Consider the following 17756-nt stretch of genomic DNA (forward strand, 5'->3'; position numbering starts at 1 on the left):
TCTAATTCTATTAAACTGATTCATGAATTCTCATCACACTTGAATACTAGAGCCTTTTCTAGACTCATGCACTGAATAAAAACGAGAAAATGTCGGGTATTTTCAGAACAACAGTTTTTCTTGCTACGTAGACTCGCTTGCTCTTTTCAGAACTTGTAGCTTTCTTTAAACGGCGCGAGAGTAGCGAAACTTGCCTTATAAAATATGCCGTTCTCACCCGTTAGCTGCGCATGCCCCCTGGACAAAAAGCGCACGAGGGTGGCGGGCATGCACGAAGGATATGAAGGTGGTCGGACTCGCAGGTTCACTCCATGTCACCAGCTAGAGTGTCCACTGGCACACTGTGCGAGATGCTGCTTCGGTGCCCGCAGCGCCATCTGTCGCTCACGGAGATGACCAAACGATGGAGCTCGTGGAGGCGGTGTCCTCGGAGGGTGCCGGACCGACTCTCGTGCAAGCAGACCGAGGGAAGTGAGGACAGTGCAGCAGCAGCGGGAAAAGAGGGCTCAGACAGCGTGCGCAGAAGACAGGAAACTACTACAAAGCTGCAGAGGTACGTATACGCATGCGTGTTCTTTGCGTTCAGTCCATAGCGCTGGAGGGCTTAGAATCTGAGCACTGCTCACGTCGAGGCAACGAACGTGGCCCGCAAGAGGGCAGCACTATACCTCCGGCGTTGGTCTCTAACCGTCTTTCTGTCCCCAAAGTGTTGCGTGAGTGGCCGAGAAGGTCGCCAGGGCTGAATCCTTCACTTATCGTCTAGGGTGCACAGAGCAGCAAGCAGTTGTGGAGCTATGAAGGAGCCTGTACAATTGATTTTATCAGCGTCAGGTGCTTGCCCACGCTGAAATACAGCGAGATACTCTTTCGCTTAGAGGTGATCTCTTCAAGCCTTTAATGATGCTGCTACGCCAGGCAGAGGAGGGACCGGCCTACAGAGGGCGCTATGCAACGGTACGTACCATAATTGAATCCTCGTGTTCCTGGATGTCCTGGAAGTAAGCAAACAAGAGCCGTCAAACACGTTCAACCTGCTCAGCGCACGCGGGCTGGCGAGCGTCTGCAAGCGGCGCAGCCAAAAACTGTTCGCAAATCGTAGCAAGACAAGCCATTTTTGGATCAAGATAAAATGAGCTTCTGTGCGCTGGAGGGACATAACGCCTTGACATGGCGTACACTCATTGTTCCTGTGAGACTGACGGTCACGCGCTACCCGGCATGCTTCAAAGAAGTGTTTGTGAGCCCTTGTGTCCGTGCCTGTGGGGGCATTTATGCGGGATGATTGCGGAAGCTGCTGCCGTTGCCCGAATCTTACATCCGGCAAGACACCTAAAGGGCATTCATTAATCTCAAGGGTGCATACCGTTATTTGTACCATGAAGTTAAGGGCAAGTTTCTAAAACGAAGCCATTCGCCGTGAGTTTTACAATGAGCACGCACCTTTGGTGCTATTCCTTTCAGCCTACGTGATTACGCAGCAGGATGCGTTGTGGGGCTAGTTGGTTCATGACGATGCACAGATAGGTTGCGCAAAAAAGTCATTCACAAGTGAGGACAAGACGCGACGAGCGCGCAAGATAGGAGTGCGCTCGTCCCGTCTTCTCCTCACTTGTGAATGTCTTTTGCGCAACATATATCTGTCATGGTGATTACGCAGGCGCACCGTACTGCGCGGCGTCGATAACCCTGTACCTACGGAGGAGATGCGGACTGGTCAGTTATGAGCAAAGGAACAAATGCGGCCAGCTCATTGGCTGTTTTGACAGAAGGGGCGCGGACGCTTTGAGCGCAGACAGTGCGGACGGCGCGCAGCGAGGCCAGACGCGACCGCGTCGCGCACCAGCTGAACACCCGCAGCGCAGGCCCCTGAACACTACACTCACACGGGACCGAGTTGAAGCTGCACAAACCGCGGCAGCATCACAAGGAAAACGCAGCTTAATGAGGCTTGAAAAATGCGTTTACGGTTTGCACGATTCGGACAATTTGCTCAAGTCTCTCATAAGTATACCCTCGCGTAACGTGGTGGTAATGACTTTCGACGGTTTACGTGCTTTTAATGCGAAAGCATTGCCTCATCGTGAGCTCTGTTGCGAAGTTCATTAAACATTCCGGCCTTTCTAATGACACACCTATTCATTGGCACAGAGTCGTAAGGAAACGCATTCACTAGGTTCGCCTTTATTCGCCAAGAAGTAGCGTGGTTTTGCGGCCTATGGGTTGCGTGCTCGCCTCGCAATCTGAAGGTCCTTGGTTCAACTCCTCGCACCTTCGGAAGAAATTTAATGTTGTTCTTTGCTCTAGACGTCACTATATTATGAATTGCTGCTAACGTCATGCGAGAGCATGGTGACGTCGCCGAGGAATTTCGTGCCATGGACGGCGACGGACGCCGGCCTTTGTCCTAATGGGAGATAAAATGCTTACGCGTTGAAACGAAAAAAAAAATTCAGAGAGCACTTCAGACTGCTTACGTGCTGTGAAGGCGAACGCTCATCGTGAGCATTCGACATCGACGCAGGTTGCGTACTGAGAAACGAAGCGAAGACGTGCTGATTCCACAAACGCCTAATAAACAAAGGTCGGTTCGAATGCCTCTCGCGAGCTAGCCTCAAACCTGCCTAAGGCGTATGCTATATGCAACGAAAAATCGACATGACTCTATCCGCATCGGTATACGACGAACGGTTGTCACAGTTGTGATACGAAAATTGGTTTTTGAGGAAAGGAAAAGGCGCAATGGCTGTCACACGTCTCGGTGTACACCTCAACCACGCCTTAAGAGAAGAGGTACAGAATCTGGGAAGGCATACAATTGAAGGTGCATATGTCTTCGGCTCGAATCCCTGTCGCAAGCTAGCCTGCGATTTGACTACCACATGTAAGCTATATGCAACGAAAAATCTATGACATCACCCGTAGCGCTGCACAAGGGGCTGCTCACAATTTTGGTATGAATGTATAAATACGAGCACTAATACAAGCGGAATCAAAACTAGAGAGGAAGCGCTGATATCAGCTTTTTTAGGCCTTTATGCAAGAATGCAGTGTGGCTGCAGCAGCCAAACCATTCAAGTCGTTTACCAGCGAGAATGGCATGGACGGTGATTTTACCACTCGCCGGCAGACTTTTTTCATCTTTCATATCTTTGTATCGACCACACCGTAAACAATTATTCCGGTTCAAGTTCGTTTCTGCGGTTCTCATTCCAACAAGACAAAATGGTACACCGCGTCGGCAGTCATGCTCAATCAGCAGGCAAAGAGAGAGAGAGAGATGTGAGTCGGAAGTGCACACCCACTTGGAAACTTGGAAGCACGAGCAGTTAGCGCGCATAGAGTACTCGAGCACAACAAACACACAAACACACACGTAGTTACCCTGAGGCAACCTTTACGGGACGCCGGGGGCCCCTTTGGAGCCTAAAGAAAAGACAAAGGAGAGAGAGAAAAAAAAACGTCAGTCCGCGAAATGAACGCTTTTACGAAGGTCGACTCCTCGGAGCACAGCGCTCCTCAATACATCGGGAAGGAATGCGGCCTGGAGGGCGGGCTGCACGTCGTTATTTACAAGATGTAGGCCGCCCAGAAAAAAAGCTCACGAGGAATTTACTCGTAAATAAGTTCTTCTTGAGCTCGATGCGAAAAGAACATAGCATTTGCACTAGAGAACTGCGCGAGCCGCATTCTGAGGCTTGCGACCTCAATCCCGGGCCCGCTACAGCATCACTCTACTGAGTCCGGGCCCGTCCCGCAAGGCTCTATGTGAGGCCCGGGCCCGTTCTTGGAGCAAGCTCAAGGGGTAAATTGCCCAATGGTTGCAAGTAATCTCCTCCAACACAAGTAATGAAGCGGCCGGCAAAGGCGCTCAAATCGCAATAAAGCTTGAAAAAATTGGTTTGGTGAACACAAAAAGAAGAGGCAAAGCGTGTTTGCCCAGTTCTCTCCGGTACGCTAAAAAACGTCATACTGGAGACGTACCAGCGGAGACGTACACCGGTTCACCGGACACCGGCTGCGCACGCGCAATGGGCCCGGCTGGCCCCACCCATGTCACTGCGCGGGAGGGGTTGGTATGTTAAAAATGACCACCGGAGACAGAGGAGGCTGTACGCGAAGTTCTTCCTGCTTGTATCTTTCTTTTTGGCGTTCAAGGTGTGTCTATTTTTTGTTTGTTTGTAATGTACTTTTTGGGTGGCGAGGTTGACCCCAACCACGGCCCCTCGCCAAAGAGACCTTCACCGCGCTGAAACAGGGAGGCCAAGCAGTGGCAAAGTGTGTGTGAACGTGCGCGAGGTTTAAGGGGTGTGGTGATCGGTGAACAAACGACAGCATCGGGGTTTACATGGCTCGGACAGAGTCGCAATGAGACCGGTTTTCCTTGCGTCGACGTCAGATTTGGAGGGCGGCAGGAAGCTCTTGCATGACAACCCTGTACCGCCTCAGCCGCCATATGCTGCACAAAGGGAGATGGGGAGGGGGCAGCACTCCCCACTTCTCTAATTGCTGTGTGGAAGGGCGCTGACAAAAGTCCCCTCCACCACGCCTCGGAGTGGGTGTCATTATCGGATTTGCCGAACAGGACTGCCTCAGGGATAAAAAAAAAACATAGGTCAAAAAAGACAAGGACAGAGAAAAACAGCTGTGTAGGGCTGTGCCTGTCTGTCGTTCTCAGTCCTTGTCTTTTTTGCGCTACGTCTTTTTCCCTGAAACATGAACCAACAGGCCCAACCATCTACCCTTCAGGATTGTTTCTTTTCTTTTTTATTTCGCACGTTTGCCATAAAGGCATAATTCGGGTTCACTGTACACTCGCTCTCATGGACGCGACCACGATGCGACCACCATCTTTTTTGCGCGCCATGCTTGACAGCACAGGCGCGCCGCGCAATTGACGTCACGTGCTTCGCTGCGGGGTCAGAGCGCAGAAGCAGCTGCGCCAGCAGGGTGTGGATCGAAGCCCGACTGCGCCTTCCAGAAAAACATGCAAACCCGAAAGCGGGTCGCAGCAAAGCGAGGGGGGCCTCGGGGGATTATTGGAGCGGTGAGCATTTCCGGCGGGCAGGGCGAGCCGGCAGCGGGAGAATTGGAAACACTAGGACGCTGTGCTTGATACGTGTAGTCATATCGAACTCGTGAAGTGGTGCCTTCGTCTACACCAAGCGATGGTCCAATTAATACACCTTTCCGGAATCGGTTCACTAAGTTTCATACTAATACATTTTATGTATTTTTTAAAGCTGCGATACAATTTATTTTTGAAAAATGGGCAGAGGTCTGAAAAGCTTCGAGAGCATGCAAGATTAACGGAAAAAATTAACGATTTTCAAGGAATTTAGGATTTTATAGCGATGGCGTAGAGATCGAGCATCCGCCTAGCGTGCAAAAGGACCGGGGTTAGAATCCCAGTGCTGCGCAATTCTCCACCGGGTTTGAAAAAAAAAAACTCCGCGTGTTGATGGAATTGCAAAATCAGACCTGGGGTGCGGCCTGATCTCGGTGATCAGAACCGATAACGCACTCTCTCACCATAACAGGATTTGGCCACCCTGGTGCAGTACTTGGCCACAACCTTCCATGAAGAAACCAATTAACCCTCGGCCCTCAGTCCCGAGCGGCTGCGCGGCAACTGACCAAGGCGGCGGTCAGACCTGTGACGCAGCGGAAGGTGCTAAGAATCTCTGGCTCCGGACAGGCCGCCACTGGAAACTGAACTTAGAGACGTTTAACGCTAGAACCTTATCCAGTGGGGCTAGCCTAGCAGTGCTGTTCGAGGAACTAGCGGGTAATAAATGGGATGTCATAGGGCTCAATGAGGTTAGGAGGACAGGTGAGGCGCACACAGTACTAAAGGGCGGGCACATACTGTGCTATCGCGGATTAGAGGATAGACGAGAACTAGGTGCGGGACTCCTCATCAAACAAGATATAGCTGACAACGTAGAGGAGCTTTATAGTATTAACGAGAGGGTGGCAGCTATCGTAATTAGACTCAATAGGAGGTACAAGCTGAAGGTGGTGCAGGCGTACGCGCCTACATCCAGTCATGACGTGCAGATGGTTGAAAACTTCTATGAAGACGTGAAAACACTGTACTGATGGGCGACTTTAATGTGAAGGTGGGCAAGAAGCAGGCTGGCGACCAGGCGGTAGGCGACTATGGGATAGGTTCTAGAAATAGCAGGGGAGAGGTATTAGCAGAACTCACAGATAGAAATAATTTACGGATCATGAATACCTTCTTCGGGAAACAAAAGAACAAGAAGTGGACGTGGAAGAGCCCCAATGGTCAGACTAAAAATGAAACAGATTTCATGCTATGCGCTCAACCTGGCATCATTCAGGATGTGGCCGTCCTCGGAAAGGTGTGCTGTAGCGACCACAGAATGGTAAGGTCACGAATTAGCTTAGAGTTGAGAAGGGGACGGAAGAAGCCAGTGAAGAAGTCCATTACCGAGTTAGCGATAAGAGGGAAAATAGAGGAATTCAGGATATCGCTGCACAACAGATATTCAGCATTAACTGAGGAAGACGATCTTAATGTCCATAGAATGAACGATAATCTGATAGCTGTCATTACGGAGTGTGCAGTAGAAGTAGACGGTAGGACAGTTAGACAGGATGCCGGCAAGCTATCTCGGGAGACGAAAGATCTGATTAAGAAACGCGAAAGCACGAGGGCGTCTAACCCTGCAGACAGGGTAGAACTAGCAGAACTATTGAAGTTAATAAAAAAGCGCAAGGTAGCCGACATAAGGAAGCTCATATGGAGGGGATCGAGTATGCTCTAAAGAACAGAGGTAGCCTGAAAGAGGTGAAGCGGAAACTGGGCACTGGTAAAAATCAGATGCATGCGTTAAGAGACAAGGAGGGCAATGTCATTAGCAATATGGATAAGATAGTTAAAGTAGCCGAAGATTTCTACACAAATCTATACAGTAGTGAATGTAATCGGAGCGTTAATGATAGAGACAGTAGCGCACAGCAAAGCGTCATCCCGCGAGTAACGAAAGAGGAAGCAAATAAAGCCTTAGGAGCAATGCAAAGGGTAAAAGCAGCTGGTGAAGATCAGGTAACAGCAGATCCGTTGAAGGACGGAGGGGAAATTATGCTAGAAAAACTAGCAACCCTGTATACGCAGTGCCTTATGACCTCGGCCGTACCAGAAGCTTGGAAGACCGCAAACATTGTCTTAATTCATAAGAAAGGTGACGCCAAGGACTTGAAAATTACAGACCGATCAGCTTACTGTCCGCTGCCTACAAGGTATTTACTGACGTCATCACTAATACACTCCGGACAACCTTAGAGTTTAATCAACCAAATGATCAGGCAGGCTTTCGTAAAGGGTATTCAACAATAGATCATATTCACACTATCAATCAGGTAATAGAGAAATGCGCTGAATATAATCAACCCCTATTATAGCCTTCATTGATTATGAGAAAGCATTCGACTTTGTGAAACCTCAGCTGTCATACAGGCATTGCGGAATCAGGGTGTAGAAGAACCTTATGTGAAAATACTGGAAGATATCTATAGCAACTGCACAGCTACCATAGTCCTCCATAAAGTCAGCAATAAAATTCCAATAAGGAAGGGCGTCAGGCAAGGATATACGACCTAGCCAATGTGATTCACCGCTTGTTTACAGGAGGTATTCAGAGGCCTGAAATGGGAACAGTTGCGGATAAGAGTTAATGGAGAATACTTAAATAATCTGCTAGTCGCTGATTACATTGCATCGCTGAGTCACTCAGGAGATGAACTGCAGTGCATGATCAATGAGTTAGACAGGCAGAGCAGAACGGTGGGTCTAAAAATTAACATGCAGCAAACCAAAGGAATGTTCAACAGTCTAGATAGGAAACAGCAGTTCACATTTGGCAGCAAGGTGCTGGAAGTGGTAAAGGAATACTTAGGCAGGTAGTGACAGCTGATCCGGATCATGAGAGGGAAATAACTAGAAGGATAAGAATGGGGTGGAGCGCATACGGCAGGCTGTATCTTGCCGGTACTCACTTACGGGGCAGAAACGTGGAGGCTAACGAAAAGGGTTCAGCTTAAGTTAAGGACAACGCAGCGAGCCATGCAAAGAAATATGACAGGTGCAACGTTAAGAGACCGGAAGCGGGCAGGGTGGGTGAGGGAACAAACGCGGGTTAATGACATCCTAGTCGAAATCAAGAGGAGGGAATGGGCTTGGGCAGGGCATGTGATGATAAGAAAAGATAACCGCTAGTTTTTAAGGGTAATGGAATAGGATCGAAGAGAAGGCAAGCCTAGGGTCGGGAGAAAGTTAGGTGGGCGGATGAGATTAAGAAGTTTGCGGGCATACGGTGGGCGCAGCTGGCAAAGGGCATGGTTAATCAGGGAGACCTAGGATAGGCCTTTGCCCTGTACTGATGATGATGATGATGATGAATGCCATCACAGTGGATTTCTGGCCGTGGTATACCTTTGCGAAAAAACAGCTCTTTTTTATTTATTTTCAACACTGCCAGTCTAATCTGAGGCCATACCAGGTGGGCGAACAAGTTGGAAAGAGAAATGGCAAGTTCAAACAGTCCACTCACGAACTGGGTGTCAAAAATTGAACGTAAAAGCTCAAAAAACACAAGGACACAGACTAAGGTAGACAACACGAGCGCTTACTTCCAACTGATTTTATTTCATGCAAGAAGCGAAATTTATACTCTTGATAAGTGTCTGCACATTCTTACAGGGTAATTACCGCAGAGTTATGACTGATACCAGTTATCATGTAACACATATGAAAGATGTCAGATATGCCATCTCTTTTTGTGACAGCAGAATTGATGGAGCACTTATGCAATCATCCCCAGCTCGCGCTATCTCCAAAGCTTCCACAATTTCTCGGGTAATTTGGCATTTGTGCACGTAAAGGACTTTGCACTTGTGAAAGAGAGGACGACAACCCTCTTTACTTTTACTTTTGCACTTTAAACAATGAATGCTCATGTGCCCCCCTTTTTTGTTGTTCACAACGTAGTCATGCTCGCTCAACCGCTCGTTCAGGCATCGTCCCGTTTGGCCTATATAGTATTTTCCACATGATAAGGGCACTTTATAAACAACACCTTCACTGCATCTCACAAACGGCTTTTGATGCCTGATTTTGCAACCAGTTTTTCTTTGGTTTCTTGAAGTACTTTGCTTACATAATGACATCAGCTTATTTGGGGCAGAGAACACCACGTCAACGTTTGCCCTGTTACCAATTTTTTTGAGATTGTGTGAAATCTTATGTTTATAAGGAATGACTGCAAATTTCTTATTGGCTTTCGTCTCTTCCGGCTCGTCCTGGCACTTGGCTTCCCATTTTTTCTTTTTGACAAGTCCTTCCGCCACAGAAACCAGCAGGTGTAACGGATAACCCACATCTTGCAATTTGTTGGACTGCAGGAGAAGGCTTTCTTCGATTGCATGTTCACAAGACTTCTTTGTACAGTTAAGAAACCCTAAACGAGCTATGTTTCTTTTTATAAGCTTTGAGTGCGCGGAACTGAAGGGTAAGGGCATTTTTCCATCCCTGGGATGATAAATCCAGCAAGTGTGGTCTTCTGCAGTCATTCCTTATAAACATAAGATTTCACACAATCTCAAAAAAATTGGTAACAGGGCAAACGTTGACGTGGTGTTCTCTGCCCCAAATAAGCTGATGTCATTATGTAAGCAAAGTACTTCAGGAAACCAAAGAAAAACTGGTTGCAAAATCAGGCATCAAAAGCCGTTTGTGAGATGCAGTGAAGGTGTTGTTTATAAAGTGCCCTTATCATGTGGAAAATACTATATAGGCCAAACGGGACGATGCCTGAACGAGCGGTTGAGCGAGCATGACTACGTTGTGAACAACAAAAAAGGGGGGCACATGAGCATTCATTGTTTAAAGTGCAAAAGTAAAAGTAAAGAGGGTTGTCGTCCTCTCTTTCACAAGTGCAAAGTCCTTTACGTGCACAAATGCCAAATTACCCGAGAAATTGTGGAAGCTTTGGAGATAGCGCGAGCTGGGGATGATTGCATAAGTGCTCCATCAATTCTGCTGTCACAAAAAGAGATGGCATATCTGACATCTTTCATATGTGTTACATGATAACTGGTATCAGTCATAACTCTGCGGTAATTGCCCTGTAAGCATGTGCAGACACTTATCAAGAGTATAAATTTCGCTTCTTGCATGAAATAAAATCAGTTGGAAGTAAGCGCTCGTGTTGTCTACCTTAGTCTGTGTCCTTGTGTTTTTTGCGCTTTTACGTTCAGAATGGAAAACCAACTCGCCCAAATGCAGCCATTATCAAAAATTGAAGCAGACGTGAACACAAAAGAACCAAGTTAGAAATAGTAAAAACACTGCATATCTAAGAGTCAGGTGTAGCGTCATGATGAAAACGTCAACAAAATAAGAGCAAACGGGAACGATAGTAAAAATTACCTCCCTTCGCGATAAATTAAGAATGCATTGAAGTGTCGAGAGGCGTTTAAATATGGAAACAAGACTGCGTTGTTGACGACTTGCTGTGACTTAATCCGTGACACGAACTGCGATAGTGTGTATTGAGTAATGAATGAAGGAACGAGGTGATTCCATTTTCTGCTCACGAGGGGAAAGTAAGTTGAGCGTGTCACTATGGTTTGAGTTTACTGCTATGGTGCGTGCTTATTTATACCTCAATGATCGTGGCTGCGGAAAAAGTTAAGTCTTGATAGGCCTATCTTGTAGTAGTTGTAAAGTGAAACTAAGTTTTAAGTCGTGCTTGCTGCGCTGTAGTTCATAGTGTCGCAGACCTCGAAATGGATGCAAAGGTTAGTGGGTGAATCAGCGTGCTTATATTTGTAATGAGTACACGGCAATGCTTTGAGCTGTGCCTCTCCTAGTTTCGTTGCAGTTGTGTCAGTGCCCCCCCCCCCTTCTTTTAAGCGAAGTGCCTCTCTCGCCTCCTTTCAGCGGTTCTTGTGTCCCAACTTCGATATGGTTTTCTGCTGTTCAAGGAGATGCTACGCTGGTACCTTGCTTGCCGTGGGCTGGCAAACGGACGAAATGCTATGGCGACGTTCGCGGTAGCACATAAACCTAGCAATGAAGAAAATAATGTGCAGGTTCGTCCACGCGAACAAAAGTAGAAGCACTGGTAAGCGCGTAGTGGCGTTTCTGTACATAGCCCAGTAGTTCGCAGCGGCCTCTGTCTGCACGAGGCAGTCGACTTCGAGAAGCCACCGAGAAACCGGAAAACGCAGACGCTGGAAGTGGAGGGGGACAAACCGCAGCGCCCTAATTCACAGGCGGCATCATCGCGAATGGCTTGGTGGGCTGCCATGTAGTGCCACAGCGCAGTGACCACGTCAGTATTTATCCACGTCAGTGCGCACCAATACTGCACGTCGCGTCGAGTGTTTCACGAAGACGTAAAGGTATTCTTCTTCTACACAAAAACATGTCTGGATAACGGGAAAACATCGCATATCGTGCGCTGAAATGCTCACACTGCGGAAAGACGTCTGGTCGAATTTTTTTTTTTTTTTACCGGTGAGGCCCCAGAAGAGATCGCCTTCCACGAAATGCGCGCCGCAGGCTGTCATCTCCCGTGTCAGCGTTCTTGATTTGCAGCTTCACAGTTCATTCTTTCTTCAAACGAGGGTCCTTCCAAAATGAATGCAGGCTTATTTCGTTGTGAACGGCCCTGTTGGTGCACTGTGGTACACCGCACTTGCGGTTGCTCTCGTATTTTCTGTCGATTGCAAGAAAAGGAGCAAGAAACACAACGACGAGCAAGCAATACGGCACAAAGGCGCGTACGGAAACACGCTGCGCTGCCAGCGAACACCGTCGTGGCGTTTCCTCTTTTCACCGTCGTGCGGCGCCAGCGTCTGTGGAACTTCGCTTCAGTCCGCTCCTTGATTGGGTAGAACCACTGCCGAGCGCCCCCGGGACTCCACCAGACGCCGATGACAAAGAATCTTACACTACAACCTGTTCCGCAAGGAGCTTCGCCTTCGAGAACCGCTCCGTGTCGTGGTGAATGGACTCCCGCTGCGCTCCCGGTCCCCGTATGCCTGCTTTTTAATTTGACCGTTTCGCTTCACTTTACTGCTGATTTGCCATCTTTAACTGTAATCGCATTTATGTGCGTAATCTGCATGCACCCCAGAAGCACAGTGTAAATACGTGTATACAGTGCTGTGCTAGCAGCTACCACGCCGTATTCACTGATTAATCTCATTTGCGTTTGATTTGCTTGTGTGCGCTTTTTCGTGAAAATATATTTGTTGCAGTTGTTACATGAATTCGCGGCTGTCTTATTCACAACGCTGAACATAAACCGGCTAACGCTGGGCGTCAAACTCCACCCCCTTTCGCCTCGGCTCGGGAAGTATGCGTGCTTCGCATTTCTCCTGAGCCGTAACAGTGACCTTGTCTGTGATTCGCCCCAAAGTAACGGTTGCATATACGGGCAACACACTTTGGTTTGCCTCTACATTTTTAATCAGTCATTTTTTTTTTGCGGCCCGCGATGTCTAATACATTAAAGCGCCATCGAATGCGTAGCAATTACATTTCTCTCTCTTTTTTTTAATGAGCACGCTTTCGGCGGTTGATTTCATGGCCTCACTGGTCCCGTTTTATAGAGAACCTGCGCTGTAGTTTGCCGCGTCGACTGCAGCACACTAACACACAGCCTGGCAAGAGCAGCAAGCAGTTTTCGGAGCACTCGTAGTGCTTTTCCACGCCACCTTCCAGCGCTTATCGGCATGAGCTTCGGCGCTCCGTCGAAGCCACACAAGCCGTGCGTCGGCTATCTGGGATACGCCGAGAGAAGCTAGGGAGCGAATGCTATCTGCCAAACGCGGGTCTCTAGTCGTTCAGGATGTGCTATCGCGTTTGTAGCGGCTGACGGCAGTAGTTTTTAGACGCAGAATGGGGAAATTGCAGTGCCACCTGAGCAGCGCACGTTCCCTTAGACAAAAAGCAAAAACGCCCGTTTAATCCGCAGCACGCGTTTGGAGCCCCGAAGTGTCTTAAACCAATGTTCCCTTGTCCGATGGGGTTTCTCGCAGCGCTGAGATGTAGTTTTGCGACGCGAAGGCAGACGGTCAAGTAATATATAGGAACAGACGGCTGCTCATCGAGCAATCGAATGAGGTCACTTCTTCACAGTTATTATGAGACTTCAAATGTCCAGTCGCGAGCGGTAACGCAAAACCGAGCAGATGCGGAGCGCTTTCTGGTATATCCGACGGCGAGTGCTCTATGATAGCTGAAACAACCCACGCCAAGTTGTGCTGTGCACATTAATAGGCGAAAGCACTCGTGCAAATTGACCGTGTGTCTGGTGTTACAACTATCCACGAAGAGCACAGCTGTGCTGCAGCCCACATTTTGCGGTTTTCCTTGTTTACTTCTCGTGTATCGTTCAACGCGGCCAGGCGTGCGCGTTAGAAGTTATTTGAACATGTTATTGTGAGTGGCGTTCATGAGACTCGGTCTGCAAATCAGCTTTCTTTCATTCCGCGTCAACAAAAAAGTAGTAGTATTAATTAATCGATGGAAAGATCTTAACGCCGGAGTTCCTTCATTTTAGAGCCTTTCCAGCCAGCAGAAGAAAAAAAATCAGTATTGTTCGTAAGTTTTGTCGCGTGAGGAAAATGCAGCTATAGCAGAAATAAGCAAAAAAGCGCTGAATAATTTTTTTCTCAGCCAATACTATCTGTGTCGCTGTTACAACGCCCAAAGTGTTTTTCACCAAGAATAATAAATCACGAGCCATACACAACCTTCCTATGTACGAGCACGGTACTTCAATACCATGCTCGGCGAAACAGCAAATTTTCCGGCCGGGCTCGGGCCTGCTCTAATTCGCACTGCATTATGAACTTGCGTTATACCGCGAAAGCGCAGGAGACGTAACCACTCTTGGCAACATTTCAGTGCGCTGGTCCGAACTGCCTTCACCTATAGGCGAAGACAGCCTATAGGCAGCAGTGTTCCAGACAGGTTCTTTTCGCCACTCGGAGAGTTGTGTTAACACGCGAGCCCAAGTGTGGCCTCAGTTGGACGGACCAGGAAGAGGCCGACTGTTTCGTCCAAGAGGCAAACACTGGGCAGCACGTCGCACCGCCACTGAAGAAACATACAACAGGCAACAAAATATCGTTGGACACCTGAACCGCGCCCTTTTATCCCTTCCCTTAAGGCGCGGTTCAGGTGTCCAACGATATATGAGACAGATACTGAGCCATTTCCTTTTCCCCAAAACCTATTAATATTATTACTAACAAAATATTATGATGATAAATACAGGATCCGGAGAAACAAGGGGGAACAATGCCGTGAGTGCTGTGGCTCTGAAGTGGCAACCCTTTCTGTGCGGTTTTCTTTGAGACAGTTGGTGGTCGACGGACTCCATTCACGAGCAGAAGCACCGCGAACGCAAAAGAGGGGCGTGGCACACTGAAGTGAGCTGCCACTGGCAGCGAGAGGACAAAATTATTTCTGCGGAAAGACGAAACACCAAAATCAAGCAACGCTAACGTGTGCGTGTTTCCCGGCTTTGGATTCTTATTTTTTCGCGCCGTTTTTCTACAATGAAGCATTACCAACATGCACAACTTGCTGCACTGTAACAAACTCTCCGCTAGCTCCACCCTAAGAGTATGACGCGATAGCGTAGTGGGTTAGGCTTTCCATTCTGAGCAGTTTGACACCTTTGAACGTATTTTTCATTTTTTTCAATTGTTTCATTTCATTATTTGATCAATTACACACTCTAACTTTTTGTAATTAACATCATCAAGCATTGGATTTTAATTCTGAGCATTGTGACTTCTTTGAACACCCTTTTTACAATTTCTCATTTCTTTAAATAATCAATTACAATGATTTCATAAACTCGTCATCCCCTATCACACAGCAATCAATCACTAGTACTACGGATTACCATGATACAATTTTTTATATAGGTTTTTATTTAGGTATTTTTTTATAGCTCGCCGGTTCGAATCCCTGCCGCGAGCCAGGCTCTAACCTAACCAATAAGTTTATGCTGCTCGAAACGCTGAATCGTATGACAACACCCGGAACATTCTGCGGCAAACGGTTGGCGCGAAACAATTTTGTTCTTACGTAGCTCCGGATTATTTCCGACAGGCGGTGCCGACTACGCCGAGGGCTGTATGCGCTATCGCGTAAAACGACTGACTGCTCGTCCTCGGCATTGTTCACCAGGCCAAGACAATTTCAAGAAATGTGGAGCGCGGTTGACGATCTTTTCAGTGCTAAGGTTTGGCCTGCGCCCCGCAGTGAACGCTTCCTCTCCATGCGACGCACGGGGAACGCACGCAAGGCTTCCTGAGCCCACGGTGCTGCGTTCATCGTGAAGACAAAAAAAAAGGGGGAGGGGGGAGTGCGGAAGCGATTTCAAGTAGGAAACCATAACCAGTCCAAAATCACACTTAGCCCTTCACACACGCGCAACCTGTACACATTTCTTATAGTGAAACACTTTTCAAGCTTGTTATACGTAGTGGCACAGGCAGGGGCTTAATTGTTTACATTCTTTTAGGCTGCCGCACCATACTTTTTGTGTAAATTGTTTGTGTATATTCCTTCTCCCCATATCCTCTCGTCCTGTCCCCTCACCTCTTTCATTTCATTTCTCCATTCTGCCTGCTATCCTTTATTTCCGCTGCCCCAGCTCAGGTGCTCCAGTATCGATGGCAGATGCTGGGGCTAGCAAAATCTTATCCTTCCTTATTATTACGATTATTATTTTAATAAACCACTACTACTACTACACACTGAGGGTGCCTTCACTCAGGCCATTATTTTCCACACCGCAGTTTATGTTAATATTGATTTAATTTCTGTGTACCCAGAGCGCCAGTTCAAGGCACCACAGTTGAGGGGGGGGGGGGGGGGCGGGAACAAGGTATCAGGGATATATACTGGTGACAAAACAGAATATTATGAGTATGCCAAAATTAATCGTCAACAAAAAAAATCAAACATTCGATATGACTGCGCCACCAGCACGATCAAGCTTGTTCCAATCGCTGAGAATTCGGGCGAAAGACTACACCGCGAAAAAATCTGTTCGGCAATAAATTTCTTTAGTCTTGTTCATATGATGGAGATGTGATGAATGTAATCGTGACTCATCATGTATTGTCCTGGTTATGCGCCTGTTTTGGAACGTAATGTTTTGCGGAAGAACATTTTGTCCAATGAGTGCGTAATATTTACAAAACTACAACTTTGTCATAAAAGCTAGTGCGTAGCTAATGCTAGCTCACCGCGCGCCACAGAACCGCCGTTATCGGGTCTAGCACTTCGCTTCGGGGACAGAGAATGGGCGTGTTCAAGAGGAGGCGCTACGCTTGCGATATATCACGTAGCTTTGCATGGGAGCACAGGCTGAACGCTAAAGCGCCCATGTGCTGTGCGATGTCAGTGCAGGTTAAAGATCCCCAGGTGGTCGAAATTATTCCGGAGACATCCACTACGGCACGTCTTCTTCCTTTCTTCTTTCACTCCCTCCTTCATCGCTTCGGTTACGGCGCGGTTCAGGTGTCCGCTGTTATGGGAGACAGATACTGCGCCATTTCCTTTCCCCAAAAACCAATTATTATTATTATTATTAGCACAGGCTGACCGCGCACCGCTGCTGTGTCCAGGGGAAGATGCGACGCTTCGTTCGATGAACTTTTCGGCCGCGGAAAACCCGAAACCGACCCGCAGATCAATAACGGAGCGGCCACTTCCTCGCTCCCGCTGCCCAGGGCGTCGGCGCTGCATGCCGCGGCTGAAGCGGAGGCGTTTCTCTTTTCCTCTCAGATACGATATGCAAAATTCCGCTTTGTATTCATCTGGAGAAATGGAGGACGTCTGGCGGTATACGTGCCACCTGCGGGCAATACCACTTTGCAGCGCTTCATCGCATTCTGTTGCTTTTACGTTAACGAAATACAATTTTCTGCGAAAATATTGAAGAGAAAAAAAACACAAGAGTGGTATAGCTCTGTTCCAGATTCAAAGCACCATCGTGCGCAAAGTACTTGTGGAACGGACATGAGCGCAGGGAAACATGTAAGAGTATATTCTTATAATAGCGACTTAATAAGGACTACTAGGTCATTCAAAATACATGGCACTCGGCTGAGGCTGAAGTTGCCAGAAGTGAGCGGACACAAAATTTTCCATGTCCTCGACGCTGCCGCAACCTCCGGGCAACACACACACCACTTGGCCTAAAAACAATGGATGAGCACCTTTGTAACAGAACATGATGCGGAAGACCGTAAACGTGTATTGCCAGCCACATACGAGGACAGTGTCCAGCCCTCTCTCCCGGGTGATTCCACAGGAAATCAAAGTGTCCAAATATTTCAAATTTTTAATATTCTTGATTATTTCATATATTGCGCACACATTATTCTGTAGGCCGACAGTGAATTTCTTTTTGTGAAAATGCTAATATTCCAGGAGGAGAAATTCTAACACGACGTCGTGCCAGAGGTAGCCTTTTCACGCACAGCTCAATTTCGCCAATTTGCAATGACGTGAGAATCGAGATATGAAAGTCGTGATTGATATATTTTGCGTGCTAAAAGTACAGTTCATAAAGAATATGTAAGGCTTTTTTCCGCCATTGAGAGGAAGTTGTCGCTTACGAGAAAAATTTTGAAAACGACACAAGTCTCAAATGAGGCTGTTTTCAAGAATATTTTTCTTCTCAAATATA

General features: G+C 47.6%; 1 protein-coding gene across 4 annotated transcripts in view; it reads right to left on the reverse strand.

Moving 5' to 3' along the window:
- LOC144110538 (uncharacterized protein ZK1073.1) overlaps positions 1 to 17756 on the reverse strand; it is a 113813-nt gene that overhangs the window by 50729 nt on the left and 45328 nt on the right. For 2 of the 4 annotated variants that reach the window (XM_077643551.1, XM_077643560.1), the window contains one exon: positions 963 to 992. The exons of 1 other annotated variant lie outside the window; for it this stretch is intronic. In XM_077643551.1, the coding sequence (XP_077499677.1) occupies positions 963 to 992 (30 nt within the window). Of the gene's footprint in view, positions 1 to 962; positions 993 to 3381; positions 3424 to 17756 lie in introns of all 4 variants that reach the window. One more of the 4 variants, XM_077643540.1, reaches the window with a different exon arrangement.

Source organism: Amblyomma americanum, chromosome 1, assembly GCF_052857255.1.
Source record: "Amblyomma americanum isolate KBUSLIRL-KWMA chromosome 1, ASM5285725v1, whole genome shotgun sequence".
Lineage (NCBI taxonomy): Eukaryota > Metazoa > Arthropoda > Arachnida > Ixodida > Ixodidae > Amblyomma > Amblyomma americanum.